Source organism: Desarmillaria tabescens (genome assembly GCF_030435595.1).
Source record: "Desarmillaria tabescens strain CCBAS 213 chromosome Unknown EV420scaffold_18, whole genome shotgun sequence".
NCBI lineage: Eukaryota > Fungi > Basidiomycota > Agaricomycetes > Agaricales > Physalacriaceae > Desarmillaria > Desarmillaria tabescens.
Window position 1 is genome coordinate 55,159 of NW_026848317.1, and position 27,510 is coordinate 82,668.

The 27,510-nt window shown below is 48.9% G+C and overlaps 11 protein-coding genes across 11 annotated transcripts; 4 read left to right on the forward strand and 7 right to left on the reverse strand.

Moving 5' to 3' along the window:
• Nucleotides 1–34: 34 nt before the first annotated feature.
• EV420DRAFT_1543815 (uncharacterized protein) lies at nucleotides 35–2,996 on the reverse strand. The gene is made up of 10 exons (XM_060473219.1): nucleotides 2,845–2,996; nucleotides 2,647–2,796; nucleotides 2,447–2,599; nucleotides 1,838–2,397; nucleotides 1,405–1,787; nucleotides 1,102–1,351; nucleotides 856–1,046; nucleotides 649–804; nucleotides 473–600; nucleotides 35–416 (listed from the first exon to the last, which is right to left on the reverse strand). The coding sequence occupies exons 1-10, from the start codon at nucleotides 2,944–2,946 to the stop codon at nucleotides 102–104; spliced, it is 2,388 nt and encodes a 795-aa protein (XP_060330441.1). The 5' UTR covers nucleotides 2,947–2,996; the 3' UTR covers nucleotides 35–101.
• A 100-nt stretch (nucleotides 2,997–3,096) lies between these two features.
• Nucleotides 3,097–8,144, reverse strand: EV420DRAFT_1543818 (urea carboxylase). The gene is made up of 18 exons (XM_060473220.1): nucleotides 7,626–8,144; nucleotides 7,221–7,520; nucleotides 7,093–7,160; nucleotides 6,967–7,039; nucleotides 6,280–6,915; nucleotides 6,014–6,228; nucleotides 5,820–5,958; nucleotides 5,321–5,756; nucleotides 5,129–5,221; nucleotides 4,534–5,072; nucleotides 4,395–4,481; nucleotides 4,249–4,342; nucleotides 4,169–4,194; nucleotides 4,063–4,109; nucleotides 3,904–4,013; nucleotides 3,775–3,857; nucleotides 3,572–3,726; nucleotides 3,097–3,509 (listed from the first exon to the last, which is right to left on the reverse strand). The coding sequence occupies exons 1-18, from the start codon at nucleotides 7,905–7,907 to the stop codon at nucleotides 3,200–3,202; spliced, it is 3,693 nt and encodes a 1,230-aa protein (XP_060330442.1). The 5' UTR covers nucleotides 7,908–8,144; the 3' UTR covers nucleotides 3,097–3,199.
• A 1,363-nt stretch (nucleotides 8,145–9,507) lies between these two features.
• EV420DRAFT_1620757 (uncharacterized protein) lies at nucleotides 9,508–12,225 on the forward strand (the record flags this gene model as incomplete). The annotated part of the gene is made up of 14 exons (XM_060475609.1): nucleotides 9,508–9,552; nucleotides 9,609–9,774; nucleotides 9,822–9,961; nucleotides 10,015–10,157; nucleotides 10,215–10,273; nucleotides 10,324–10,539; nucleotides 10,600–10,627; nucleotides 10,679–10,709; nucleotides 10,764–10,989; nucleotides 11,043–11,155; nucleotides 11,206–11,348; nucleotides 11,405–11,626; nucleotides 11,679–12,013; nucleotides 12,071–12,225. 14 exons carry the CDS (start codon nucleotides 9,508–9,510, stop codon nucleotides 12,223–12,225), a joined length of 2,022 nt encoding a protein of 673 aa, XP_060330443.1.
• A 413-nt stretch (nucleotides 12,226–12,638) lies between these two features.
• On the reverse strand, nucleotides 12,639–14,119 carry EV420DRAFT_382385 (uncharacterized protein). The gene is made up of 4 exons (XM_060481901.1): nucleotide 14,119; nucleotides 13,192–14,065; nucleotides 12,780–13,142; nucleotides 12,639–12,728 (listed from the first exon to the last, which is right to left on the reverse strand). The coding sequence occupies exons 2-3, from the start codon at nucleotides 13,808–13,810 to the stop codon at nucleotides 13,057–13,059; spliced, it is 705 nt and encodes a 234-aa protein (XP_060330444.1). The 5' UTR covers nucleotides 13,811–14,065; nucleotide 14,119; the 3' UTR covers nucleotides 12,639–12,728; nucleotides 12,780–13,056.
• On the reverse strand, nucleotides 14,120–15,430 carry EV420DRAFT_382305 (uncharacterized protein). Its single transcript, XM_060481900.1, has 4 exons — nucleotides 14,884–15,430; nucleotides 14,757–14,834; nucleotides 14,472–14,704; nucleotides 14,120–14,418 (listed from the first exon to the last, which is right to left on the reverse strand). The coding sequence occupies exons 1-4, from the start codon at nucleotides 15,407–15,409 to the stop codon at nucleotides 14,377–14,379; spliced, it is 879 nt and encodes a 292-aa protein (XP_060330445.1). The 5' UTR covers nucleotides 15,410–15,430; the 3' UTR covers nucleotides 14,120–14,376.
• A 104-nt stretch (nucleotides 15,431–15,534) lies between these two features.
• EV420DRAFT_1543831 (succinic semialdehyde dehydrogenase) lies at nucleotides 15,535–17,971 on the reverse strand. Its single transcript, XM_060473221.1, has 8 exons — nucleotides 17,689–17,971; nucleotides 17,359–17,642; nucleotides 17,188–17,303; nucleotides 17,031–17,138; nucleotides 16,710–16,973; nucleotides 16,485–16,660; nucleotides 16,209–16,433; nucleotides 15,535–16,160 (listed from the first exon to the last, which is right to left on the reverse strand). Exons 2-8 carry the CDS (start codon nucleotides 17,558–17,560, stop codon nucleotides 15,671–15,673), a joined length of 1,581 nt encoding a protein of 526 aa, XP_060330446.1. The 5' UTR covers nucleotides 17,561–17,642; nucleotides 17,689–17,971; the 3' UTR covers nucleotides 15,535–15,670.
• On the forward strand, nucleotides 17,661–18,956 carry EV420DRAFT_382419 (uncharacterized protein). Its single transcript, XM_060481902.1, has 7 exons — nucleotides 17,661–17,850; nucleotides 17,904–18,140; nucleotides 18,199–18,224; nucleotides 18,278–18,403; nucleotides 18,454–18,574; nucleotides 18,641–18,776; nucleotides 18,834–18,956. Exons 1-7 carry the CDS (start codon nucleotides 17,760–17,762, stop codon nucleotides 18,871–18,873), a joined length of 777 nt encoding a protein of 258 aa, XP_060330447.1. The 5' UTR covers nucleotides 17,661–17,759; the 3' UTR covers nucleotides 18,874–18,956.
• A 449-nt stretch (nucleotides 18,957–19,405) lies between these two features.
• Nucleotides 19,406–21,644, reverse strand: EV420DRAFT_1543841 (acetylornithine aminotransferase). The gene is made up of 5 exons (XM_060473222.1): nucleotides 21,248–21,644; nucleotides 21,011–21,195; nucleotides 20,898–20,962; nucleotides 20,070–20,845; nucleotides 19,406–20,013 (listed from the first exon to the last, which is right to left on the reverse strand). Exons 2-5 carry the CDS (start codon nucleotides 21,180–21,182, stop codon nucleotides 19,662–19,664), a joined length of 1,365 nt encoding a protein of 454 aa, XP_060330448.1. The 5' UTR covers nucleotides 21,183–21,195; nucleotides 21,248–21,644; the 3' UTR covers nucleotides 19,406–19,661.
• An 815-nt stretch (nucleotides 21,645–22,459) lies between these two features.
• On the reverse strand, nucleotides 22,460–24,853 carry EV420DRAFT_1764316 (Hsp70 protein-domain-containing protein). The gene is made up of 4 exons (XM_060480774.1): nucleotides 24,680–24,853; nucleotides 24,546–24,626; nucleotides 24,412–24,494; nucleotides 22,460–24,362 (listed from the first exon to the last, which is right to left on the reverse strand). The coding sequence occupies exons 1-4, from the start codon at nucleotides 24,797–24,799 to the stop codon at nucleotides 22,736–22,738; spliced, it is 1,911 nt and encodes a 636-aa protein (XP_060330449.1). The 5' UTR covers nucleotides 24,800–24,853; the 3' UTR covers nucleotides 22,460–22,735.
• An 83-nt stretch (nucleotides 24,854–24,936) lies between these two features.
• EV420DRAFT_382512 (uncharacterized protein) lies at nucleotides 24,937–25,786 on the forward strand. The gene is made up of 2 exons (XM_060481904.1): nucleotides 24,937–25,572; nucleotides 25,637–25,786. The coding sequence occupies exon 1, from the start codon at nucleotides 24,941–24,943 to the stop codon at nucleotides 25,559–25,561; it is 621 nt and encodes a 206-aa protein (XP_060330450.1). The 5' UTR covers nucleotides 24,937–24,940; the 3' UTR covers nucleotides 25,562–25,572; nucleotides 25,637–25,786.
• EV420DRAFT_382494 (uncharacterized protein) lies at nucleotides 25,755–27,177 on the forward strand. Its single transcript, XM_060481903.1, has 11 exons — nucleotides 25,755–25,889; nucleotides 25,940–25,968; nucleotides 26,032–26,172; nucleotides 26,222–26,262; nucleotides 26,319–26,411; nucleotides 26,464–26,510; nucleotides 26,566–26,576; nucleotides 26,628–26,730; nucleotides 26,785–26,888; nucleotides 26,938–27,004; nucleotides 27,057–27,177. The coding sequence occupies exons 1-11, from the start codon at nucleotides 25,854–25,856 to the stop codon at nucleotides 27,120–27,122; spliced, it is 738 nt and encodes a 245-aa protein (XP_060330451.1). The 5' UTR covers nucleotides 25,755–25,853; the 3' UTR covers nucleotides 27,123–27,177.
• Nucleotides 27,178–27,510: the final 333 nt, after the last annotated feature.

A 27,510-nucleotide genomic window follows, 5' to 3' on the forward strand; every position in this document is an offset into this window, starting at 1 on the left:
GGTAATTAAGATAGCCGGCTGCCGAGAAGTAATACGTTATTTATAATTTTGCAATTGCTTTCATTCTATCGTACACAACGTACACAAACGCAGAAATGGGATCAGACTTTCTCAAAGATATACAGATACGCCAGCTTTTTCAATTCTTTCACGCTTTCATCATCGGCTTTGACAACCTTCTCATCGTTGAACAGCACCCACTGGTCTCCGACCTTGATATGTGCTACGTAATGACCGGAGTGCACGGAAGGTCCCTTGTGAGAGATGAAGGCCTTCAGCTTGTAGATGGCTGGGACCGTCTTTGACCCTCCAATTACAGGTTCCGAGGGTTGAGTGGTTGCCGGCGTACTACTGTCTTCGCCGGAGTCGTCGGGATGGTTAAACAGCCATTCTACAGCTCGTTCGGCGTCGCCACCCTATAAGGAGATATATTACCTCAGGATTCATCAACCAGATGGAAAAGAGCACATACAGTTTCCCGAAGAGATTTCCTCGCTTGAGCGGGGGTGAAACCCATGTCGGAGAGCATGCTAACCTGCTCGGGAGATGGCTCAAAAGTCGCAGCAGAAGATGAGGTAGGCTGGATAGGATCATCGATATCTGTAACAGTGTTAGCACTCAAGATCGTTGCGCCAATGGTATACGCACCTGGATCCTCCATGTGGCCGAACAACCATTCCATAGCAGCTTCAGGGTCATTGTTTCCAGTAGCAAGCAACGCCTTCTGGCAACGAACAACCGGAAATCCCATCGCTTCCAGCTGTGCCATCGCAGCCTCATTGAACTGGGGTAATGTTGAAGATGCTAGAATGCAGATTAAATGGGCAGACAGTCAATAGAACACGGGGACATTACAGGCTTCGTTCCCTGGTAATGCGATTTCGTCAGCTTGCAATCCATGCCCCAGCTGGTTGTCTGTGAACTGGAGCTCGTCTCCAACAGGTAGTAGAACAGGTATGTCAAGTTTTGCTGGAACCCAGTTCACCAGCTGGAATTTTTTGGTATGGACAACGAGTACGTCGGGGAAAGAGGCAAACTTGCTTTGTCTGTAGACGTGATCCTTAGCAAACAAAGCCTTTCAAAAACAGAGTAAATCCCTACCTGAGAGCACGAACAGATTTTTGACAGGACGGACAAGCGTATTCCAGGGCATCGACACCGAGTAGCGATTCCAGGCATTGCCACAGCTGAACCTCCTCATAGAGCGTCTTTCCATCAGCGTCCTTACCCTTCTCTACGGCTGGAACGGATACGCTGACGACATCCATGTTATCCACTCTATACCTGACCTTTTTGCAGTCGTTGCACTGCAGTCTTTGCTCCATACCATAGGCAAACGCTGACGTCGCGTCTATAAAGAAGCTGATCATCAGCATCTTCTTCAACCAGAAAGACTGAACAAACCTGGCTCAGCACGATCTTTGTGTTTGTGCCCATCTCGTCGTAGGGCAGTTATCAGGTATGTAAAGAATTCTTCCGAATCCTGTTGTCTCATAGTTGAAAACTCTTCATGTCCTTTTCCGATAAGCGCTTTGAACCCAGTTGGTTTGATACCGGCTTGAAATACAGGCGCCGTAGCATCTGCCCCAGGAGAGGACACATAATGTGCAGGACGAGAGTATCGTCCACTCAGTAGACCATCTGCTACCTTGTGCATCTGACATTCAATGCAATCGGCAGGCAAAGGGTCCGTACATGCCGCAGCATGGTTCTGGGCAAGCGCGCCGTGACGCTGTTGGAATGCGGGAAGAGAGAAGATGGTTTGAAGTACTGAAGCCATGTAGCAACTAACAGGCATCCGTTAGAAATATCCTAACACTGAGTTTAACTGTTATACCTATTTCCGAGGTTAGATAGACCAGTCAGTCCAGGACCGCAGACTGGCTCAAGGGGTTTTCCGTCGTCACTAGTAAGGGAAAAGTCATATTTTAAGTTATGCTCGATTTGGAGCTCCGTCATGCTCTTCTCGGTCTTCGTTTGCGTCTGCACATTGATTCCGAACATTGCTAGATGAGAAGCTACTTCAGGGTCGAGCTTGGAATCATTGCATTGGTAGCAGTAGACGTCGGCACCGCCTTCCGGAGTAATTGTTCCGAGTTTGACGCTGACTGGGTGTTTGGTAGCCTCGTAATGGGCCAACCCATGTCCATTACCGCGCGCGCCACCGGATTGCTGACGACCACAGCCAAGTGAGCCACATGTCAAACACAACCATAGATTCTCCTTCAGATCGCAAGCCGAGCAGTGAGCGAGGCCGGAGGCGGGTATGGGACCAGTAGTAAATTGTTCCAGGGTAAGGGTGTGTTCGCAGGGTGGAATCTCTTCTTCCCAGGCTTTGACCTCGGACTGTCTGGCGGATGACATAGCTTGCATCACGCCTTGCACCAATGTTTGAACCTACAAACCTATCGGAGGATATTCAGAATTTGATAGAAATGAAACGTACCTGAAGGATATTCGTTGCTTCACGAATCTCTGCACCATTACTACTATCGCAATGCCAGCACTTTACGACCGTCTGATAATCGTACTTGTCTTCTTCGCGTTCCTCAGCAATGGAAAGCTTTGTCATTTTGGCCGGCGGCTCTTCATCCTCATTCTAAAAAGTTTGTAAGCAAAACGACTGTATACTGGACCGCGACGTACGCGTTTCGCAGATGGTTTCAACTTGCGTTTCACGTTGAGAGTAAAAGGGTGGCCATGCTTCGAGACATGCAGAAGAGCGTGACGTCGCTCGGGATCGAGACAGCCGCCATTAAAGCATGTTAAGCAAACTTCAATCCCTTGAGTATCGTCCTGGGATCGCGTCAGATCTACCGCCACTCGGTGCTGTTACTTCCATACCTGGGAGTCAAAACATTGCGTACACTCTTCTCGGTGGACAGACTGGGATAGTCGCGGAGGCTGAATGAGTGATAACTGATCAAGGTGGGAACAGGAAGACATGAAGGTGGTGTCGGTGAAAGTATGAAGGAAAGCGGTGGAGGCGGGCGAATTCACATTTCTCGGGCACGTGACATGATGACGCCGCCTTCCCGAATCAAGATTTCTTTCGTATTCGTTGTCCAAATTATTTAAGAGAAACGTACAACGAGACCAGCACTGATTTTCAGAATTTAAGAGTCCAAAATCCCAAGTTTACCTCCGGAAATAAATGTATTGACAAAGGGAAACTGATCTATACCCAAACCATATCGCGCTAGGACACATAATATAACACTTGTCCAGCATTCACTGAGTCCCCAGGTTGAACTGCAATAGCCGTGACAGTCTTCCCAACCTCTTCTTCACCAAAGTTGATCGCAACCTCGGTCTTCATTGCTTCGAGAATCATCGCTGTTTCCGTGCTTGATTTGATCTGGTGCCCAACCTTGACTTCAACCTTCCACACATTCGCAGACAGCGGACTGGATACTGGAATACCCGAATCATCTGACGTGCTGGTACTTCCCCCAGAAGACTTCTCCGCTTCTTTGGCAGCTATCCAATTCTTGAATAGCTCTTCTTCCCTATGAGGGGCGTAGCAAAATATCAGCAAGACTCAAATGATACAGAAAGTCACTAGTCACACCTCAAAGCTTCGGCTGCGCTCATTTCCTTTTGCGTCTTGATAATAGCATCCACCTCGGCTTGATGCACTTTGTTCTGTTCAACGTACTCTGACAGAGAAAATAACACCTTTCTGACTTCCGGCTTGAATTTTCCCGCTTTGAATGCCCGAGAGATCTAGTCCTTATGAAGATTGGAGCTTATTCATAAACAAAAGTAACCAACCTTGAGGTACTCTTCCTCTGAAACCCGATACCACTCAATCTGATCGAATCTCTTCATCATGAAATGAGAGTCACTCCATGTATCTAAAGCCAGTCAGAAAACTGGACAGGCCGCAAATTCATGACTTACTCCAAGTACTCAATGTCCGACCGAGTAGCTGATAGCCACCCGCTGATTCCAGTGGATATATAGAGCCGACAACTCCGGCCAAACCGACGGCGCCTTCAGGTGTATAAAGCCTGTGTCGCGGGAGATTAATTCAAGGTATAAAGAACTCGATGAACTAACCTAGTGGGGTTGTACTTTTGCCCCAAGAGGCGCTTTCGGGGATCCATCTGGAAGTCAAAATATTGTTTAACTATGTGTTGCGAGCAAAAATCTACCATGTGCGTACCGGAGAGATAAAGGGCAGGCCGACAACTGAGCATCAAATAATGAGTCGATGGTGTTCGAGGTGTATCACGTGGCACTCACAGAACCCAGTCCCAAAAACTAACCATGGAGAGGCTAGCATTGAATCAGCGACCTCTGACTTCGACTTCATCCCGCTGCAGCGCGCAATGTATTCCTGTAATCAATAATCAGCAGCTTATATAAATCTTTACCACAAACCGACGTACCACGTTGTTTGGTAGATACACCGCCTGTGATCGAACCGTTTTCATGTACCGGTCTACAGCGTCTTGACACCACGAGTCATCGGGGACCTTGAAGAACTATCAGCCCCTAATAAACGAACCAGTCATTAACTTCATTTACCAGAGGCATCCGGTATACATCTACTTCAAGGGGCAGCATGTGCATCGCGTCGGGAAGGTCAGCATCAATCTCGATCATTATCTTCAGTAGTGCCTCCGCATCAGTAACTCGCTCATCAAAGTGTATCATCAAGCTTCGGATTAGCAAAAGCGTCGTCAGGATTCCTGGGATCTGGCGCTTGTTGAGTTCGCGTAGAAACGACTCCAATCTCGCACAGATAACGACATCAAGACGCATCGGGCCGACTTCTAAGAAGAGGAATGAATCTCCGACCTGGCGTATCTTAGATTCTGGGCGAAGAGCCGAGGCGGGTATATGTGCTCGTAAGGATGATTCAGGTATTTGGCCAGTGGAAATCCAGTCCAGTATGCCTGAAGACACCATGGTAGAAGTTTCAGACTTGATGCTCGCCTCAACGGCAGCAAGCCAAGTATCATTCCGTTGATGTAGGCAAGGTGCGTCGCTCTGGCTGATCCCCTTGAATGTAATGGTGTCGCCTGGTCGTATCTGACCCAGTTTCCAAAGAGAAGCAGCGGGTACTAGATGGCAGCTAATTGTCAACGAAATTGCAACGTTGAAAGAAAGAGAACCTTACCATTGAGGACGTTAGCAAAACCGCCAGCATCAGGAGCATCGACACCAAATAGAACGGGAGTATCACCGTTCACATTGAGCGCCCCAATCGAATCTAATTACACGAGCATCAACGTTGAGCCTTGCGGGGGGAAGCGGCAGACTATACTTACAGCCTACGAATCAGAGCTTAGCGTCAATATTTTATAAGGATAGCATGACAAACCTTGGTCAACTACGTTAGAAGGATGGGAGCCACCTTCTCCGCCATGCTTTCTCGCCCACTTAATTCGAGGACCGTCCAACCTAAGCCCACTGCGTCCACTTGAAGGGCTTACCTTCCACTTCGCTGATGTGAGCATTTCCTGCCCTTCTTGGGACAGATATTCGTGATCCCATTGCGCCGCTGGCAGAACCTCGATATCCCACTCGTTGGGATAACGAGGAATGAGATGCTCTGGAACAGAAGCAGCAGTATCGTCAACAGAATCACAATGCGGACTGAGGGAGAGAATGTCTCCTTTAACAAGCTGTCGGCCTTGATATCCTCCGACTCCAACCAAAATCAGCGTGCTTTTGGAACCCATGAAACTAGCAGAACCAGGTAGGCCACCGAAAACGGCGATATATGCGCGTAATCCATGCGTCGACTATGATACACAGCGACGGATAAGCCAACTTGAAGGATATAAGCTAATACAGATAGGACGTACAGTTCCAATCTTCAGGACGCTGCCAGCCTTGATTGATAGACGCGTCCACACCTTCACAGGTGCGCCATCCAGTGTGACCGGACTTGCAGCACCGGTAACCGCGACCGCTGTTGCTCTATGAAACTTGAGGGTGGGACCACTAACATCGAGGATAAATGATCAGGCGGCAGGAGAGACAAACGTGAATTGCTCACATCATCGTCGCCTCGAGCAACTCCGTCTCCGGCTTGTTCCCAACCAACATGTTGGCGACCTTCGCAGCAAGCATGTCCGCCGCTCCACCGAGAGGAGTACCATTACCGACTGTCGGTCGTCCCGGAAGATCCTGTACTGTCGTCAAGATGCCTCCCTCCAGTACTTCTATAGCGCGAGGGATGAATTCCATCGTCGACAAGTAGGTCGTCGTCACCTTGAGTAAAATATTGAACACCGACCCGGAAGACATGAGGATAGAGCTTACCTGACCAAGCTGGAACTGCACGCTCCGCACGATTTCAGCAAGATATTCAAGGTTGTTCGGAGGACCAAGGATCAAGGTCTCTACGAGCACCTCTTCCATTCGTTTCAGAGCTTCTGTACGATCGGCACCGGAAACGATGAGTTTGGCGATCATTGGGTCGTAATTGGGTGTAACGTGCACTCCCGTACCAACCCAAGTGTCGATGCGGAGCCAAGGGCGGGGCTCAGGCCACTGAACAAGGTGAAGGGTCCCGGGGGAGGGCTGGAATTGTCCATACATAGGGTTTTCGCAATATACCCGAGCTTCAATCGCATGTCCTGTGGGGCCAGAATGCACCGGTATCTCGTCCGCATTCAACGATAAACCGGCTTTCTGCTTGAGACCGAGCTTGATCATGAGCTCGACGAGATCCAGTCCAGAGTTGATCATTTCGGTGACTGCGTGCTCGACCTGAACTCTAGCGTTGAGCTCGAGGAAGTAGAAGTCCCCAGTTTCATCGTCGACAACGAATTCGACGGTACCAGCGGAACGGTAATTGATGCTGGAGCAGAGGCGAACGGCGGCTTCGCACATCGCCTTCCTCACGTTGGCACGTCCATCGCTCAAAAATGGACTAGGACCTTCTTCGATAACTTTCTGTGAATTATCAGGGTGTTGGCTGTATGAAGATGATAATATCATACTAACCTGATGCCTTCGTTGTACGCTACATTCTCTCTCGGAGAAATGGGTGACAAAGCCTTCACCATTGCCAAAAATCCTGGATACGTAATGAGAATACAAATGAAGATTGGACACGATGAACACCCGCACTGTATCTCTATGTGGCGAGCTTTTCTGACATATTTCTCTAAAAATACGGCAGAGTTCTTGAATAGCGCCTGCCATGCGAAAGAAGACGGTAAACAAGAGATTAAATTGAACGATCCATGACCACTTACACCACCCTTGGCCTGTGTAGCAACGAAATGCTTCTCAAGATCGCTAGAGTCTTCACATATCTGCATGCCCATACCTCCGCCTCCACCAGTCGCTTTGAGCATAACAGGATAGCCTATCCTTTGTGCAGTGACCATGGCTTGTTCGAGCGTATCGACAATACCATCGCTCCCAGGAACAACCGGTACACCTGCTTCAATTGCGACTTGTCGCGCTTCGTGCTTCAGACCCATCTTGGTCATCTGCTCAGGAGTGGGCCCTAGGAAAGTAATGCCTTCGTTCTGACACAACTCTGCAAAGTCCTAATGACAGAAGTCAACGATAAGATTTCAACTGGGGACATATAACGCGTTAATCATGGCATCGAGACGCGTCAAGTACAAGATGTAACGAGACCCAGTACTCACTGGATTTTCAGAAAGGAAGCCATATCCAGGAGCAAGAAGTGTTGCGCCCGACTTCTTAGCAATAGTCACAATTTCATCCATCTCGAGATATCCTCTGGGGTTGGATCCTTCGCCATCGGGACCATGTCCGACAGCGTAAGCTTCGTCAGCAAGAGCAACATGTGGTGCCGACGCGTCTGCATGGGTATAAATGGCGACAGTTGGTATGGACAGCTTCTTGGCGCTGTTGAGTATTCGGACAGCAATCTCGCCACGGTTTGCGACGAGGAGTTTACAATCCATGGTGTAAAGTGAAGGGAATCAAAGGGAGATGCCTAATGGGAAAGTGGCACTGAATTCCCCCCGGTAGCATGCTGTTAATGGTCTTGGCCCGGGCGAAAAGAAATTGGCCGCCGCCTTTACTCGGCCTCTGTAACCGGTTTGCTGATAAGCTCCTAAGTACCACGGTACATGAAGTAAGTAAGCAAACTTCAAGGAATCACGGCGGAATTAACAGGGGGCATCGTTGGGCGAAAGTGATAAGCGAAGTAGCGCTGGGTGAGAATGCTTTTCGGCAAAGTATTTAACGTGACAATGGTTGCACCCCCCGTGTGAGGTTCATCCTCACATGTAAATAACTGTGAGTTTCCCATGACATCATCGCGCGCAGCGCGGAAAGTTTTTTTGTTTTTAACACATAAATAACATGTTAAAAACGTGTGATTTTCCTGTTATTTCGCTACGCGGTCAGAAATGACCATATATGTATGAATACAAGGTAAATCAAAGGTAAATCGAAATCTATCATGGTGTACGACAACAAGCACACCACCTGGAAGTAGTCATCTTAGTGACCGATGATGCTTGGAGCCTTGGAAGAGGCCGTTCCGTAGGCTCATCCCACCGGAGTTTCTCACAGAATTTCACACCACTGCTGGGACCCTCCGATGTTTTTAACGTTACATACATGTTATTTTCATGTGATTTACTAGGTATGTTATTAACATCAGGCATTCTCACCCAGCGCTAAAGCGAAGAGTAGTAGCCGGTCCTGTTTGGCCGGTGCGAAAACATGTGGCACTTCCCGTTTGGGACATCACCGCTTTGAATTTGAACCGCCACCTACTGGAACAGCTGGAAACGAGCACTTCTCCTTGCGTGCCTGCTTCCCTCCATTCGTATCTTTATGAAATAGCGCTGCTTGATCGATCATCGGGACGCCTAGAAAATCCCTCAAAATCATGTGAAATTTGTACGCATAACCTAGTCTCCTGTGCGATACTGACTTATCTTCAAAGTTCACATAGAGTTCGGAGGCATATGTACCAATTACATGCCAAGTCGCATTACATTTCTATAACTTTCTCGTTTGGGTAAGTCATATCCTTCTAGGCATTAAATGCAAAAGATTAACTGAAAATAGGTTCTATGCATTGATAAACACCCACCTTCTTTCCCGTCCAGACAGCATTCCCATCCCTGAAAGTCTATTTTAATTTCAAAGATAGGCGCGCCGTTAGACCCTGGAAGTCTCCGGTTCAATTTGATGAAGATAGTGGATAAGAGGTGTGTTTGCCAAGGGCAATGGCGCGAAAAGCTCAGAACCTTGACCCTGAAATTGTAGAATGCACTCCAATCCCGCGTTGCTCTTCATCAATAAACCGAAACTACTCAAGCGTGCCGGTGATAAGTGCCGCTAGATATTATTAGCCATCCCGCTTCTTTTAACCTGTAATCTCCTGTAATTCCACTGATAACGACTGTGGACATTGGGAGACGGATACAGATAACGAAGAAGTACTTCTTGCAGGGACAAACTCCAGAAGAATGCAAGTCGCCCGCCCCCAGCCCGCACTTCCGCCCTTCTCTGTTCGCCTCTCTTGATCTCGGTCTTCCCTGAGCAATGCAGATTCGGCCCATATTCTCCCCCGGCTTCGGCTATGGAATTGTGAGTTATGCCCTCTATTGTGCCGCGTTCATTCATCCATGACTGTGAAATATCAGGTCATCGGGTTAGGCGCAGCGTTTGCCATCATCATGAGTGTTATCGCGTGGGGTCTCAGCAGATATGCCGGCGAAACGCAAGATTCGGAGATGCAAATGACTGCCAAGAAGTCAGTGCGGACCGGTCTTTTGGCCGCATCGGTTGTCTCGTCCTGGACTATTGCTGGTTGGTTGTTCTTTTTCGCACGAAATGATTTTCTCACTTCTTGATAGCAACTCTTCTTACATCAACCGCATATGGATACTCTTATGGTGTCTCTGGCGGCTGGTGGTACGGTGCCGGTGCTTGCGTGCAGATCTTGTTGTTCACAGCTTGTGCAATCGAGCTTAAACGTCGCGCTCCGGCTGCTCATGTAAGTTGAGATCCCATCATATTCCCGATGCACACTAATAGGCATACACTTAGACCTTCGCTGAAGTTGCCAAAGTTCGCTTTGGACCAGCCGGGCACTTCACTCTTGCCTTCTATTCGTTCTTGTACCAGTTGTTCGCCTCGGTCAACTTGCTAGTCGGCGCTGGTTCTATTTTCTCTACTTTGACAGGAATGAGGTGGGCTTACATCCTAACGCTGCATTTACCCGTTTGTTAATCCACGTTATACTCTAGCGCCGATGCAGCTTGTATGCTCCTACCCCTTGGTGTAATCATCTATTCCGCTCTCGGAGGTAGTGTCCATCCCCTCTCCTCCTGTATGCCTGATTAAATCCTATGACAGGAATCAAGTCTACCTTCCTGTCCGACTACGTCCACACTTTGATCATCTACATCATCTTGCTCATATCTGTTGTCGTCGTCTATGGCACATCGAACTTGATAGGATCTCCTGGCGATATGTACGAATTGCTTCGCAAAGCAGCGGCTGCCCATCCCATCGACGGTAACCAAGACGGAGAATACCTGACCATGAAATCCCTTTCTGGTGGTCTCGTTGGTAAGCCTGTGCTCTGAATGAATGTACATGTACAGTACACTTACTCTGAGATCTCCTTAGGTGCCGTGTTCGTAGGAAGTGGCTTCTCGTGAGCTTTCTATCTTCGCTACAACGCCTTTATATATTCATCTTTCCTCAGTGCCGCTGTTGACTCGCAGCTGTTCCAAAAGGTACGTAACTCTACTTCTCTCATAACTTGTAGTTGGCTGACTGAACAATTCCAGGCTATCGCAGCAAACCCGGAGAGCACTATCGGCGGATACCTTTTGGGCGGAACCGCCTGGTTTGCCATCCCCTTCTGCCTCGCCAGTACTTGGGGTCTTGCCGCTGCAGCTCTCGAAAGCCATCCTTCCTGGCCAACCTACCCCGACCGCTTGACGGTGGCTCAGGTATCGGAGGGATTGCCGATGCCATTGGCCGCCTTGACGGTTCTTGGTAAAGGTGGTGCCGGTGCTGTCATTGTAAGCATCATGTACTCGTCGCCGAACGAAACGTCTGATGAGTTCGAATTAAGGTTATGTTGTTCATGGCGGCGACAAGTGCTATGAGTTCCGAGACGATGGCCGTCACTGGGCTGGTTACCTATGATATCTACCGAACCTATATTAACCCCAAGGTATGTGCTGCATACATTTCTATGATTCCAGGTGATAACATCATTCTCAGGCCTCTGATAGACAGTTGAAAGCTATTGCCCATCTTACCGTCATCCTTTTCGGTCTTTCCGTGGGTGCCATTGCCTGTGGTTTCCTCCATGCTGGGTTCTCTGTCAACTTCATCGTCACCGCCATTGGTATTGTTGTCGACAGGTTCGTTCAACAGAATTTTGAAGCCTTGAACAGCCACCTTACTTACACATCTGCAGTGCCGTCATTCCTATGGTCTGTACGCTCACTTGGGCACGCATGAACACCCTCGCGTGTGTTGGTGCTCCCGTCCTTGGTTCCTCAGTCGCGCTTGTGGCATGGTTTGTCTCCACAAAGCACTATTCTGGCGAGATCACCATCGACACCCTCTCTACTCTCAAACCATTGGCTCTAGGAAACGGCATTTCCATCATTGCACCCCTCTTTTTCTTGCCTTTATTGTGAGTAACCATTTATCCTGCGCATGCTGTGTTTTGACCGCAATCTACTCAGGACTTTCATCGGTGGCAATCAGAACTTTGACTGGAGCCGTCTCAAGCACGAGATCACAGCTGTGAAGGCTCATGGCGAAGATCACGAACATGCACATTCCGCCGATGACGACGAAAAAGAGACCGACGACAAGGAGAAAGGCGAAACTAACACCACTGTCATAGTGACAAAGGAGGGATCGGATGAGCTCGTCGAAGTCGACTTGTCAGCCCATGCGGAACGCGTCTTGAAAGCGGGACTGGCGAAGGCCCTGTGGGCTGCAACCGCCATGACGCTTATTTTCGTCATTTTGGTTCCCCTTCCTATGTATTTCACCGGTTATGTCTTTTCCAAAGGTAAGGATACTGTGCCTCTCGTATTTTATGAGCGAGGCTGACACCAGTCTCTTCCAGGTTTCTTCACTTTCTGGGTTGTGACGATTTTCCTTTGGGCGTTCTATGCTGCGCTGACCATCGGCATTCTTCCCTTATGGGAAGGACGCTTCGGTATCGCCGCCTTCGCCAGGGGATTATGGAAGGATATAAAACATTTTTCGTCTCGCGCCTGAACACAAGGTGCAGGTGTATTTTTATTGGGTTAACGATATTTGGATGACAGGGCTGAAAATTCCCGGATTGACGTATTCTATCTATCTTGATACTGGATGACTATAGAGTAATGCGAGGGTTATATGATACAAATGTACTGCCTAGTTGTAAACTGGGTAATAAAACATGATTCTTGACTATAGGCGTTGGAGTTCTTCATAGTAGCCACGTCGTTGCTTCCGCTAGTTCCCATTGATGTGGTTTGCAAGAGATGCCGGCATAGCAAAACATTTGGTAACGAAAGGCTTTCAAGTAAAGGATGAGCAGCCAAAGATGCAGTGGTGACGACATCGATTAGTGTAACAAGAGACTTGCGCCTTCACTTTTCCAAGTCTAACATATAATATACGTACTGTAAAAATAAGAATAAGTATATGATGCGACGGAGTACATGGGATAGTCTGCTGAAGGAACACCCGAGCTACATATCTACAACTTCAGAAGTGGTGATACGTTTCCGGCGCTGGGTGAAGACAGTCAGGACAAACAATAGACACAGGATGATCAGACACACCCGGAACGGTTCGAACGGATGATCTAGAGCAGACAGGTCTGCATCATCATCGATATCGCCAGCATGGGAAGAAGACGTCGAGTCTGTGGCTACTGACCCATTACTGTGGGATGGGGAAAGGAGTGGAGGATCATTATCGCTGACTGGCGTGTCGGCGAGGAATGTGGACGCAAAAGCAGACGCAGCCGTTAGCGCCTTCTTGTGAAGGAAATCAAACAGGCCAGGGCTGTCGGCTGGATGAATAAATGTCAATAGAAAATGCGACGGCCATGTCATGTTACTGACCATGACCTGATGGTAAATGAGCAGGGGCAATCGGGTCTGTCAGTTTATACATCTCTCGGCGGAAATGTCTCCATATATCTGCAGCAGTGTCAGAATAAAGAATTAGCTTGCTGCTGAGACTACTCACGAGTCCGTTGATCTATGGTTTTTTGCATATACACCCAGACGAATAACTCCAGCTCAGTATCTCGAGACTCGTCGCGCAACTCGACGTCACCTCGATCCATAGTAGAGAATACTATTTTATACCACTCGGGTGAAAACGATGGTGCACGCATATTTCGAGGTGGGGGAGTTGGCGCACGATCACCTTGTGAGAGCCGAACGATGTGATTTTCACATTCCATCCGTGAATCAATCGACAAGTCGACCTTGGTTATTGCAAGCTTAAGAAGGGCAGGCCATGCGGAGGGACCGGGTTTATTGGGATCTGGAACCTCGACATCGAGACTAGGTATGAAAACGGTGTAGAGCGTGGAAAGTGCGGTGGATAGAGCAGGGGACCGTATAGTGTGTACCTCGGTGGCGTCGCAGGGTACTGTTCCATAGTCAGCAAAGAATGGACCGTAGTCGCAATAGCGTTTCCGTTTGAATGGAAGATAGTTCGAGTGGCCATACACAGGTGAGATAGGTCGAGGCCTGAGGTAAATCTGGATGTCCGCCATGAGAATATGAGAGACACCGTCTGTTAATGGATAGGGGTAAATTAGCCGGATCGGCAACGCTCCGAGTCGGTGGGATTCCATTAAGCCTCAGCTTCACCGACGACTAATAAGACTTCGTTCCTTCCTTCGCCGGGCTCGGTTTATAGATGACTTCAGTTTGCTAAGAACATCACCCTTTCTACGAGTCTGTTCGACACTCTGTCCCATTGGACACCTTGTGCTGTTGCGCTAGACGTACCGAAATCGACAGCCCTAGAAAACGTTACAGTATGCCATGACGAGAAACATAATTCCAGGGCTACCAAAATTCCGAAGAGCTAGCTGGGACAGCACGACCTTTATGAGATTTAATGAGCCCAGAAATATGTATAACCTGGAACAGAACATACCATGACTATACCCACAACAATGTCTAAACGGCACCCCATCGACGTTATTGGTGAGAGCCATCTGTAAAACAATACATCTAGTACCAAAAAGGCTTTTAATCAAAGGACGAGCGGCCGAAGATACTGCCATTTCTGTAATAAGAGAGACTTGCGCCATCGCGTTTCCAAGTCTAATATACAAAACATACAATATACATACTGTAAAGATAAGAATAAGTATGCGATGGAGAACGGGGGTCTGCTAAGGGAACACCCGAGCTACAGGTCTACGGATTCAGAAACAATAATACGTTTCCGACGCTGGATAAAGACAGTCAGTACGAACAATAGACATACGATGATCAGACACAGACCCGGTATGGTTCGACCGAACGATTTAGAGCAGACAGATTCGTGTCATCATCGATATCGCCAGTATAGGAAGAAGGCATCGAGTCATTAGCTAAGGATCCATTGTTGGGGGATGGGGAAAGGGGCAGAGGATCAGTATCGTCAACCGGCGCGCCAGCGAGGAATGTAGAAGCAAAGGTAGACACGGCTGTTAGCGCCTTCCTACCAAGGAAGTTAAATATGCCAGGGTTGTAGGCTAGATGAAGAAAGGTCAATGGAAACCGCGGCTACTATCCCATGTTACTGACCATGACCTGATGGTAAACGAGCAGGGGCAATCGGGTCTGTCAACTTAAGCATCTCCTCGCGAAAATGTCTCCAGATATCTGGAGCGGTGTCAGCATAGGCAATGAGTTTGTTACTGGAACCACTCACCGGTCCGATCATCTATTATTTGGTGCATAGCTACCCAGACGAATAACTCCAATTCAGTATCTCGAGACTCGTCGCGCAACTCAACATCACCTCGACTTATGGTAGAGAATACTATTTTATACCACTCGGATGAAAAATCTGGTGCACGCATATTTCGTGGTGGGGGAGCTGGCGCACGATCACCTTGGGAGAGTCGAACGATGTGATTTTCACACTCCATCCGTGAATCAATCGAGAAGGCGACCTTTGATTTCGCAAGTTCAAGCAGGGCAGGCCATGCAGAGGTACCGGATTTATTTGGATCTGGAACCTCGACATTGAGACTAGGTATGAAAACGGTGTAGAGCGTGGAAAGCGCAGGGGACTGTATAATGTGTACTTCTGTGGCGTCGCGGGGCACCATTCCATAGTCATCAAAGAATGGTCCATAGTGGCGATAGCTGTTCCATTTAAATGGCAGGTAGTCTGAGTGGCCATACACAGGTGAGATAGGTCGAGGCTTGAGATAAATCTGGATGTCCGCCATCAAAAGGTTAAGTAAGGCTGCCGGCCCGGTGGTCTCCGGAGTTACGCGGAGTTTAAATCTGCACCACACCGGCAGCACCGGCCACGTCCTCTCCGAATATACCTTGGAAACTAATTTGGGTCTCATGTATAATTCCTTCCTCATTGTAGACTCGCAAAAGCGAATTCCCGAGTATATACGACGCATGCGTGCGCTCGCTTGTATCATGCTTTACAATATCAATTACAACTGCAACCCTTTTTGCATTCTCCCTACTCATTTTTATGCTCCGATACCCCCAAAAACGATGAGCTTCTCATTCATATACTCGTCTATACCACGAGGCCCACCCTCACGTCCAATTCCACTCTCCTTGATCCCGCCAAACGGTATCGCCGCCTGGGTAATCATGCCCACATTACTGCCCACCATTCCGACCTCGAGTTTCTCCGCTACGCGCCAGACACGGCCCACATCTCTTGAAAAGAGGTAACCAGCAAGACCGACATCGACGTTGTTCGCCAGATGGAGGACCTCCTCTTCTGTCTCGAACTTGGTCAGAGATGCTAACGGACCGAAGGTCTCCTCGGTGTTGACCAGAGCATCAGTGGGTACGTCAGTGAGGATAGTCGGGTGGTAGAAGGATGATGAGGGATCCTCAGGAGCTATGGGTTTACCACCAATAACAACCGAGGCACCTCGAGATACGGCATCTTCGACATGAGAGTGCACTTTCTCCAGGGCGCGACGGTGAATAAGAGGACCATGAGTACTGCAGACCTTGTAAGAATGCGCGGAAACAAACAGCAAGCAGGCTTACACTCCGTCCGCGACACCATTGCCGACCTTAAACGCTGACACCTGCGCCGCCAGCTTCGACGCAAACTCATCGTAGACAGAAGAGTGAACGTAAAGACGATTGGCACAGACACAAGTCTGTCCACCACCGCGGAACTTGCAAGCTATAGCAGCAGCGACAGCCTCATCGATATTTGCATCATCGAACACGATGAAAGGCGCGTTGCCGCCAGCTTCGATCGATATCCTAGGTGAAAAATCAACACGAGAACACCAGAGAAGTAAAAAAGTCACTCACTTTTTTAACGTGCTCGCGGCCATGCTGTACAGCAATTTGGCGACATTGGTCGAACCAGTAAAGGTGACCTTTTTGACAATCTTGCTCTCGCACATCTCCTTACCAACCGCTGCTACATTCTTCTGAGTAGTCACAATGTTGACGACACCTGGAGGGAAACCTGCCCGGTTGCAAAGCTAGCGACACCATGAGAAATGAGTCGCGAATCTCAAACCAGAGGCTCACTTCTGCCAGAGCAAGAGCGCTGAAAGGAGTCTCAGGAGCAGGTTTAATGACGGCCGTGCATCCAGCAGCCAAGGCAGCACCAAGCTTGCGGGTAATCATGGCTGACGGGAAGTTCCAGGGAGTCAGAATGGCCACGACGCCGACTGGTTGCTTGATGACAACATTTCGGAGTCCAGGAACGACTGAAGGGATGTGGTCTCCGTAGGTGCGAAGCGCCTCTGCCGCGTACCAATCAAGAAAAGACGCGCTGTATCTGTTCTCACCCTATGAAGTATAATCATTGAGATTAACGCCATCGATCAAGATCAAAAACACACCCACAATCGCGTCAGAAAGAGCCTTCCCGTTCTCAACGGTGATCAATCGAGAGAGATCTTCGTGGTGCTCAACCATGAGATTATGCAGCTTGTTGAGAAGTTCTTGTTTGTGCTAAACATCAAATCAGATCGCTTTTCGAATGCGAGGAACGCATACTCACTTTGGGCGTGGTCGCGCTCCATGAAGGGAATGCTCTTGCAGCAGCGTCGATGGCTTCCTTAGTCTCCTCGAGACCCATATCCGGCACGGTCGCAAGCTCCTCGAGCGTTGCCGGGTCTAGATGCGAAAACGATAATTTTTTCGTAGCTATACAAAGCGCTAGGGAACTCACTGGTCACCTGGAACCTTGATCCATCCTTCGCATCCACCCATTTCCCGTCGATGAGTCCCTGGGTTTTAATGAGTGAAGAATCTTTGAGGCCGAAGACAGAAGCATTGAAGGTGGCCATTGTTTGGAGGAGGGTCGAATGCGGAGTGGGAAGATGCGGAAAACAAATCGGCCTTGGTACGCAACATTTGCAAAGAAATTTCATATCCGGTAAATGCCGGATGGGCTGATCTTTGATACCCGAAATCCTGGCTGGCCCCGGCAGCCGAAAGTACGGACAAGCATATCTAAGGAGATAAGTCCAAGATAAGACGGGTTATTCAAATGGCCCACATATTTACGCCGGTAGCATAACGTCCTGGGTCAGCGGATAAGCATTACCCTTTCTCGACGTGCTCAACACCATGAAGATATCAATCAACTGTGACATGGGTGAGGCGTTTGGCCGTTGGAAGCTGGGGCCAGACGAGGAGCTCATGCCGCTCATTGACTATGGTGAGCTCGACGGCATTCGATTGACAAGTTCTCATGCTTCTGTGTGTTTTCAGCGAACGTCGCATGCGGGTTCCACGCCGGTGACCCGTCAATCATGCTGAGGACCATACGACTCGCCAAGAAGTACGGAGTCAAGGTTGGGGCGCATCCAGGACTCGACGATATCAAGGGTTTCGGCCGTCGTGAAATCGACGTCAAGCCTGAGGAGCTCTACGCGCAGACCCTTTACCAGGTTGGAGCGTGTAAGGCGATCTTGGAAGCAGAGGGAATGTCTCTTCACCATGTCAAAGGTGCGCTTTGGCATGCCACTTCAGATGTTAAGACAAGACATGACCGTCTCGTTTCCAGCGCATGGGAAACTATACTTCATGATGGTGAGTCAGCGCATCACATCTGATGCCGACTTGGGACTCACTTGATTACACAGGCTAAATCAGAGGCCGTCGCGGATGCAGTCATTAGAGCCATCGCGTCATTCAAAGTCCCCATGTTTGGACTCTCCGGGACGTTGCATGAAACGATCGCGAACAAGTACGGTGTCCCTTTCCATCCGGTACGCCTCATTGAAACCTATTAGCCGAAGCTAATTTGAATGTCTTGCAGGAGACGTTTGTCGACATTGACTACAGTCCGGAGGGACAACTCCAACCGGTCGACTTTGACAACCTAGTGAGCCCCGAAATGATCAAGAAGAGGATTCAGAGTCTAGCGGAAACAGGGTGTGGTTAGTATCCGATCGACTCAACGAAGAACGCCACAACATTGACGAACCTCTTGCGGGCTTTACTAGGAATTGACAACACTGGTGCACCTCTGCCGTTCTTGTTCGCCATGCAACCGAAGGGAGGATTGCCGCATGTACCGGATGAAGCGTACACCATCTGCCTACATGGAGACATGCCAAGTGCGATGGAGAACATCAAAGGGTACGGCCAGCGCACAGAACTGATGACAGTATACTGATTGGTTTTTCTTCTTCGTAGCGCGCGGGAGGGCATCAATGCTGCTGGCGTGAATCTATGAATTATGGTTATGAAGGATCGGCAACATGAAAGGATTACTTACCACATATGCTTAACTTATACTAGGCTACTACGCCAGCAGAGTTTACCATTTGCTCGACGTTTTGATTTGCAAGGAGACCTGACCGCGTAAACGAAATACATCGAATAGACCAAGATATCGTGGGCTAAGGAGCGGCTGGCAGAGTCCCAACGCGATAGTTCAAATGTTCAGAGCTCATCCGTCCTATGAAAATCGTAGTTCTGATATCATTTCGGCACCTCCGGTGAATACAGCGGTCCTCGTCATATAGGAATCTTCTGGTACATCGTAAAAAGGACGACACCTGACAAAATTATGAGATAGCCTCAGTTTAAATTTCATTGAGACGTACCTGAACCGAACCAAACGACTCGAACTACCATGCGTGGCCATCACCTGCCATATTGCAGCTGTCGTAGTTCACGAGAGCAAATGAGAAGATAAAGGAGAGAGAAAGGATATGACACCGATGAGGTGGTTCTAAAGTGACGGTCTTCCGTTTTGAGTAACAGTCGAATTCCTGGAATCATGCACGTGACGCGACTAGCCATAGCAGCGACAGACCGACTCCGTATCTATTGCGACGACCTGCTCCAATGCCTTTACTTTCACGGCACCACCTGTACACTACAGATACACGATATAATCCAACGACAGCAAGCCAAAGACGCGTATTATACGATACGTCACGAGCCGTCTGTCCGCATCATTTTTGTTTCATCCAAACCTGTAAACCTCGAAGTACCCAGCAGCGTCCCAGAAGAAAATTAAGAGCTCTCCTTGACAACCTCCCTGAGCGACTCCGCGATGATATCACAACCCTTCTTCATGTCCTCCTCAGTGATATTGAGGGGAGGAATGAGACGCAAGACCTCAAAGGCGCTTGTCGTCAAAATGAGAAGGCCTTTCTTGACGCAGCGCTTCATTACCTTCGCTGCGAGACCAGCGGGGATATCAGAAGAGGCTTGCGAAACTAGGCCCGACTTGATCTCGGCAGGACCAGCAGGCGCCTTGAACTCGAGACCGATCATGAGGCCACGACCACGGACGTCGAGGATGTACTTGCCGACTTCAGGGTCAGCCGCGAGTGCGTTCAGCGCGTCGAATGCCTGCTTGGAGCTGTAGAGGAAAACGGTAATTAGAATGGGAGACGCGCCAATGCTTTCACAACCTACCGAGCGCGAACATTGGGGAGAATGTCTCCGCCCTTCATGATCTTGGCTACTTCGACAGCGGCAGCACAAGAGATGGCATTACCGGCGTAGGTTCCACCCATCGATCCAGGTGGTAGCTTGTCAGTGAGCTCCTTTCGGCTGATAACACCACTGAGAGGGAAACCGTTCGCGAGACCCTTGGCAATAACCAGGATATCCGGCCTGACTCCACTTTGCTCAATAGCAAAGTAGTCACCGCTCCGTGAAAATCCACTCTGGACCTCGTCGATGATTAGCATGATACCATAGGTGTCGCAAATCCTGCGAAGTCCCTGGAGGAACTCGACGGGCGTCGAAACGTAGCCACCCTCGCCAAGAATGGGCTCAATGATGATGGCAGCCGTGTCGGCGGGAGAAGTCTGGCTAGTAAGGACGAGGCCAAGCTGCTTGAGGCAGAACTCAGATAGCTCGGCTGAAGAAGTTTCCTTGGGGAGACCGAGCGGATGGAAGTATGGATAAGGTGTCTGGAAAACACCAGGCATGATGGGGTGGACGCCGGCAGAGTAGATAGTCTTGCTGCGCGTGACAGCCATAGCACCGAATGTGCGACCGTGGTACCCACTCTGCATGCAGATAATATTTTGCCGGCCTGTCGCGATACGCGCAATCTTGAGAGCAGCCTCAATAGCCTCCGACCCAGAGTTCCAGAAGAAGAAGGAGTCGAGCGAAGGGTCGGGCATCATGGGAAGGAGCTCCTCGATGAGTCTCACGTACGGAGTGTGGAATGCTATGGAGCACTGGGTGGAAACTGAGTCATGGTAGTGAATTTGATGTCCAAAGGAAACACACCTGTCCATGAACTACTGACATGCATTGGTCGGCAGCAGCCTTCGAGATTTGGGGGTGGCAGTGCCCTAAAAAAGCGTTTGAACAGTACTATTTCATCGATAATCACGACGTACCCAAGGAAGTCACACCGATACCACAGGTGAAGTCGAGCATCGTACGGCCATCATCGAAAGTCATGTACGATCCCGAAGCATTCTCGATGATGGCATCATCGATAACACGTCCAAGACCGTGGGTGGTGTGCTTCTGGCCTAGTGAGAGAAGGGCTGCGTTCGCGGACGGCATGACTACGTTTTTTCTGTGGAATACATCAGCTCTCCTGTACCATCCAAAATGAAAAAGATACACACGATGACCAGAGCACGGAAAGACAAACGGTTAAGGCCAAACATGGATGTGGTCCGTTTTATATTCATAACGGCGATCCGCAATAAATTTTCTTAGGACATATCGAGCGATAGTAACCGAGGTACGCCTGTCAGCCGAGGCGAGCCGTTTCAGGTCATATCGATGAGATCGCGAGAATTTAATCCCGGAACCTGATAAGAACGTGAACGACGAGTCAGAAATGTACTGACGACCCGACGAGCGCGCCCGTTTCAGGATTTGCCCATGTCCTGCGCGGCGTCATGATTCAAGATACCAGTGAAATAATGACGGAAAACCATTTCAGAAAAATGGACAAGGAAGGTTGCCATGGTGGTTCATACTGAAGTTGCAAAGGGAAATAATAGGACCCCCTCTCTGTGAATGAAGCCAATTCGTTGTGCCGGCCGGCGCTTTTCAATTCCGTAAGTACACGTGACTTGCGATCAAGCGCGATCACCGCCGCGTCGTTGATTGGTCCTCGACGTTCATTAAAAAGTTGAGGCTTCAAGTAACCTTGGAGCCTCCAAAGCTATTACCTCTCTAGTGCTCTATGGATCTACTACATCTTAGAGTATAATAATCCTCCATCAACTGACGGTTTTGAGTCCCCTATGGCTCCACGGTCAAGCTCATTGATGGGGCCTCACCTGGTCTCACCACGGGATATGATACGCAATAATGGAAGTGTTGGACAAGGTCAAATATCCTCCCATATGCCTTAACTCCTTTCGTCGAAGAAAAAATGGCACCTCCTTCAAGTCGTGGACTGAGTGGTATTTATGCATAGCTGAAGCGCAATTTAATACCCTTCAACACTTTCCCCCTACAAGGCTTCTATTGACATGTATACCCTCTACAAGCAAATGACGATTCAATCGATGGTCATTGAATCCACAAACTCCTAGAGCCAAGCACAACTTTCTCTCACGGGACCCGAATACTGTCACTGCCTTTCAAAACGATTGACAATAGATCTCACTAGAGCAGACGACAATACCCAATTCAGGAAGTCCATGTTCACATGTGCATTGACTCCTCGGGGGTATTGTCACTCATTAGTATCGTCTATACTTTGTAAGAGGTCAGCGGACGTTGCTCACGACTGACTTTCGAACCGGGACGTTATTGGAATCATTCCCCTTTCAAATTGTCGACCCGAATATCCGGGTGAGGACTTACCTGGTCGCTCAACTAAAGATCAATCGGGTATTGAAGAGCTAATGCTGACCCTATATCTGGGACTTCAGATTCGACTCACCATCTAACTCGCTATGATCGACATGCCCACCCTTCGCTGAAGACCTAATGAAGGGACCAACATATACTGGTACTTGATGTTGCATGCTTGAGCTTCTTGTGTATATCGATCGAATGCATCCACGAAGATAGATAAAAATTTGCCAGTCCTTTCTTATTTAGATGGCAATTGCAGTAATCTATAATCACAGGATATACAGAGCACGTAAGTATCATGACGGAGGAACACGAAGGGACAGCAGTGCGCCATTCTCTCCGATCTCACGCATATAAATCTCCAGTTCCCCTTCTTCAGATGCCTGGAAAATGACTTGCAATGTGGTCGTCCATTTACCGGCATCAGGTCCATTGCCCTTCGTTTTGATTCCTAGCAGAGCCTCGGCTTCCTTCGCACCAAGGAAAGCGACTCGGCTCATGTGAGGGTGCTTCTGCTCCTCGTATTCATCTTCCTCTTCCTCCTCTTCATCGTCGGAAAGCTCGAGCTTCTCGAGTTTCACCTTTTCTATGCGGACTTTCTCCTCGACCTCCCATACTTCAAACGCAAACTTCTTCGACTCGTCGGTAAGAGTAGCATCGAAAGTGACAATTCGACGAACGGGGAGCGGTGTGTCTTTCCACAGAATAGTCATCCATGTTCCGGTTTTGTCTTCCTCCCCTTCACCAGGGAAGTACAACCCGATAGAACGCGTCATCACGGGAGCCTCAGTGACAGAGCCCCTCTCAAAGGCTTGTCGAATCTCCGCGAAGTCCTCGTCATGTGGCAGAGAAGCGATCAAGGCAGCCTGTACGGCGCTACCCCGAGCTAGGATCGTCGTGGGATCACCGACACCACCACCGACTACAGTTCCGAGCGAAAATGGCGTGTCAACGGCATCACTGAAGCCACAGGAGGTGATGAGGTGCTCGTTCAAACCTGGCAGACACGTCGTCCCGCCCACATAAACGATCTCGTTGATGTAATAGGAATCTATGTCCAGTGACTTCAATAGTTCCTCAACAGCAGCACCAACCGCAGTGTACACCGACCGCACCACCATATCGAATCTAATTCGGTTGATGGAGCCAGTATAGTCTAGACCGTCCTTTAATGATTCGACTGAACACGTCGCAGCACCGGGGGATGCACTCAAGGTACGTTTTGTATGCTCGATAGCGAGACGCAACTTAGCCTCAGCACGCTTGTCGGCATTTTCGACGGAAGGAACAACTTTGAGTGATGTTTTTGTCTTTTTGGTAAAGTCTGTGGCGAAGAAAGACACAAGCTTGTCGTCTATCTGATCACCACCGACGGCGGATGTCGTTGACGAACCAAGGAGGTGCGCGAGTCCTTCCCGCATGGAGACAACGAACAGAGAAAGGGAAGACGAACCGAGGTCGACAATGAGTTGTGTGCGATCTGGGTTAAGTGACGAACTCCACTGTTCGCTGGAGGTGGTAGCTGCTGCGGCGCCAGCTTCTTCTAAGAACTGCAACACCTTCACTCCAGCATCAGATGCTGCCTTGTCTAGGGCGTCAATCTGAGCGTCAGTGAATGTCGGCGGGACCGTAACGACAGCGCCTTGTACTTTTTTACCCAGGAAGTCTTCTGCGGACTGGATAAGAGACTGAAGGAACATGGTTGTGACCTCAGAAACGGTAAGGACACGTTCGGCGGGGGTAGGTTCGGAACGAGGCGTAGGGGCAACAGAAGCCGCCGGGGTATTGGATGCTGTGGATGGTAGAGGCGCTGGTGCAGCCTGCAGTACCTCGACCTTGTACGCCGGTACATCAGGAAGCTCAGGGTGTTGGATGACTAGCGCCGATGTCGTTGATATTTGGGAAGATGGTATCTCGGAAAATCTAAATCCTACATTCAGCAACCATGCAAGAAAATACTGCAAAGGCGTACTTCTTGCCCAGGAGGTTGCGGAATCCGGTAATCGTATTTTTTGAATTCTTTACCAGTTGATGTTTGGCTTGGTTGCCAATGTACTGATAGGAATCTCAGTACAAAATACGAGGATCTAAAAGATGGTCACGCACCATTTCTTCTCCATGGAATGCAATCGCACAGGCAATCTGGCGTTCCCCATCTTCATTGGCGATGCATTCCGCTAACCCTTCCTTCAAAAAGCTGCCTGTCAGACACAATAAAGCTAGAACAGAAAGGTAACAACCTTCGTGAATACTGCAATGGATGCATATGAGTTGCCGAAGTTGATTCCAACGACCGGGGGAATGGTGGCACCCCCAACAGAAGGGTCGGCGCTCCCGTTTGCCAGTGTTTCCGTAGCCATTACTGGTTAGCGTTAGCGCTTGCCGAAGTCGCGGTAGTAGGAGAAGAAAAAAAAATGTTGCCACGTGGGGATACATGTACTGGGGTTAAGGCTTAGAATATTCGCGAAAGTAATTATTGAATTATTCTTCTCGCTAACTTTATGATGGATCTGCAGCAACATTCTGTAACTGATCCATTTCCCCCCTCACTAGAACCAAAGACTCCACGCTGTGCTGGGATGCTAGAGCTTCCTTCTGCAGCTGCAGGGAGAGCAAAACTCGTTTCCGGAAAACTGGATCCGTCCTCGCCGCTTACTATCCATTTGTCTCTTGGATTAGCGTATACCATCGGATCTGCAATTGGTTCCATACCCCCTTCTGTAGAGGTCTGTCTGGAAGCATTTTGTGTACCCAACAAAGTTGGTCTCACTGCAGGGGCGCGCGCGTGGTCGAAGCATTTTCATCGATCCCAGTCTGCGGAGGAGCTTGCAAGTAAAGGCTGGTGGGGTCAACCCTCTGGACCCGTGGCAATCATCAATGAACGGGCATTGATATTGTTCTGGAAAATTGTAAATGAAGCCTCATGGAGGAACCTTCATTGGCTACCTCACCAGGTTCTGGTCTATGAAGTGAGGATCGAGGAAGGGTATGGCATGAGATGGTCGCAGGATCAAAGTTCTCGGGCAGATGGTACCAAGGACCTCGAGGCGCGCCCTTGGACATTCCGAGGGTTCGTTGAGCCGATGATGGAAAACGGTCATGAAGTTGGATGGCGACATTAGACGCGACGAATGTGCGAGATTCCTTCGTTCGAATTATCAGCTCCGATTTCTGGATATTTCTCTTTTATTTTCAAGGTCACCGTGTGAAACTCATACGATCTTCAGCTTCTTTCCCTTCACTCCATAGACGTACTTAGTTAAATGGACACCGTACGAAGCCGTACAACAAGTCTAGATGCTTACCTCGTGACATTCGCATGGCTTGGCCGTTTCACACAAATATGTCCAACCGATCGCCTCAATATAAAAACGTCCAAACCCGTGCGTCCCATGTCTTTCCCACACTTTCACCATGTCAAAGAACTTGGACGAACTTGTAATTCGAGAGGTATATACTCGTTATCATTTTTGATTTCCCCTCCCTTATTCTCTCCTTAGGTAACTACCAATGTCTGGATTTTTTCCAAGTGAGAGCGATAGGCCTCTCTGCTTATCATGGAGGGAGTCTCATGTTCTATCAACATGGGCAGGCCTTTTACACGTGCTCGATTTATCCCGTTCGGTGGGCGCTCAACCGCAATTAAGTTAGCCAGTGGAGACGTATGGGTCCTCGCATCAACGCCGTTAACACTGGACACAAAAGAGACCATCGACAAGTTGGGACCTGTGAAGTGAGCATCCAATTTCTGGCACCTCAAGAAACTTGTAACGATTTTACAGATGGATCGTGGCCGGAGACGCGGAGCACCATCTTTTCCTTGGTACGTCTTATCTTTCGGCATTATCCTAAATTGGGACGTCAATAAGTGATATATAGCGGAATACAAAAAGGCCTATGCGGATGCCAAACTAGTCGTCGTCGAGCGGCTGTTCAAGAAGAAGAAAGACGAAGGTCTTGATGTCGCGGGCGGTAAGTTAAGGATACTGCCAGCGCTACATTTTATGCTGAATACCTTTGTTAGCTTATGGTGTTGATCCGCCGGAGACAGAGTATGGCTTTGAGAGCGAGGTATGTCTTATCACCGTTGTCGTATATTATCATACTGATTACATCATCCCTGTAGATAAAGGCTCAGTACGTTACCAGCTATTCCCCATAAAATCATGGAATAATTACCGTTTCTAGTTACTTCCCCGGCTTCCAAAATCAGGATGTCGCATTTTATCACGTCGCGTCAAAGTCTCTGATTGTTGCCGATCTCATTTTCAACCTACCTGGTACAGAGCAAGTGAGTATTTTAAGCACACTATCATTCTTCCTAGGTCTTAATGGCGTCTGGCAGTACTCAAAGTCCAAGGCTTCCGCGAAAGTTCCCATAATTGGCAAATTCAGTCCTCCGGGATTGGTGTTGAAATCCCTCCTGTGGAGTTTGGGCAAAGATAAGGAGTCAGTGCTTCAGAGATGTGCTCATTGGATGCTGACAAAATGATTTTAGTGCTATGCGTCGGGACATCAAGGTCGTTTCAGAATGGGATTTCAGCAGGATTATTATGTGCCATGGGGTAAACGTCTTCATCACTCTTGGCTAGATGCGACTGTTTAAAAGTTTTTTAGGATGTCATCGAAGAAGACGCACCCAAAGCTTGGAAAGACGCGTATGCCAAGTACAGCACTAAATAATCAAGTCTACCATTTATGCATTCTTTTCGATAGCCATGTGTTGATTCATGCCTTTCTCGCCGACGTTTGGCTTTCCGTTCGTCCCCTTTGATTCTGTGTATGGTCTTTATCAGGATCCATCATTTGTAGTCTTTCCGGCGAACATCATGTAACCTGTAGCACTGACTAAGTTCTCACCATCAAGCTGACGGGATACCGTCGTTGTTCTTAACTGTGTAACCTCGATACGAAGGTTTGGGGCGAAGAGACTCATTGAATATCTCCGATGAAGACGCTGCTACACGTGTAGTGACGCTCCGCCAGACTTAAGAGATGTCGAAGATCTTTTGAGTCCGTGAGGAGGTAGTCGAACCGGATACTTACTAGCCGGATAATATTAAAAGCGATC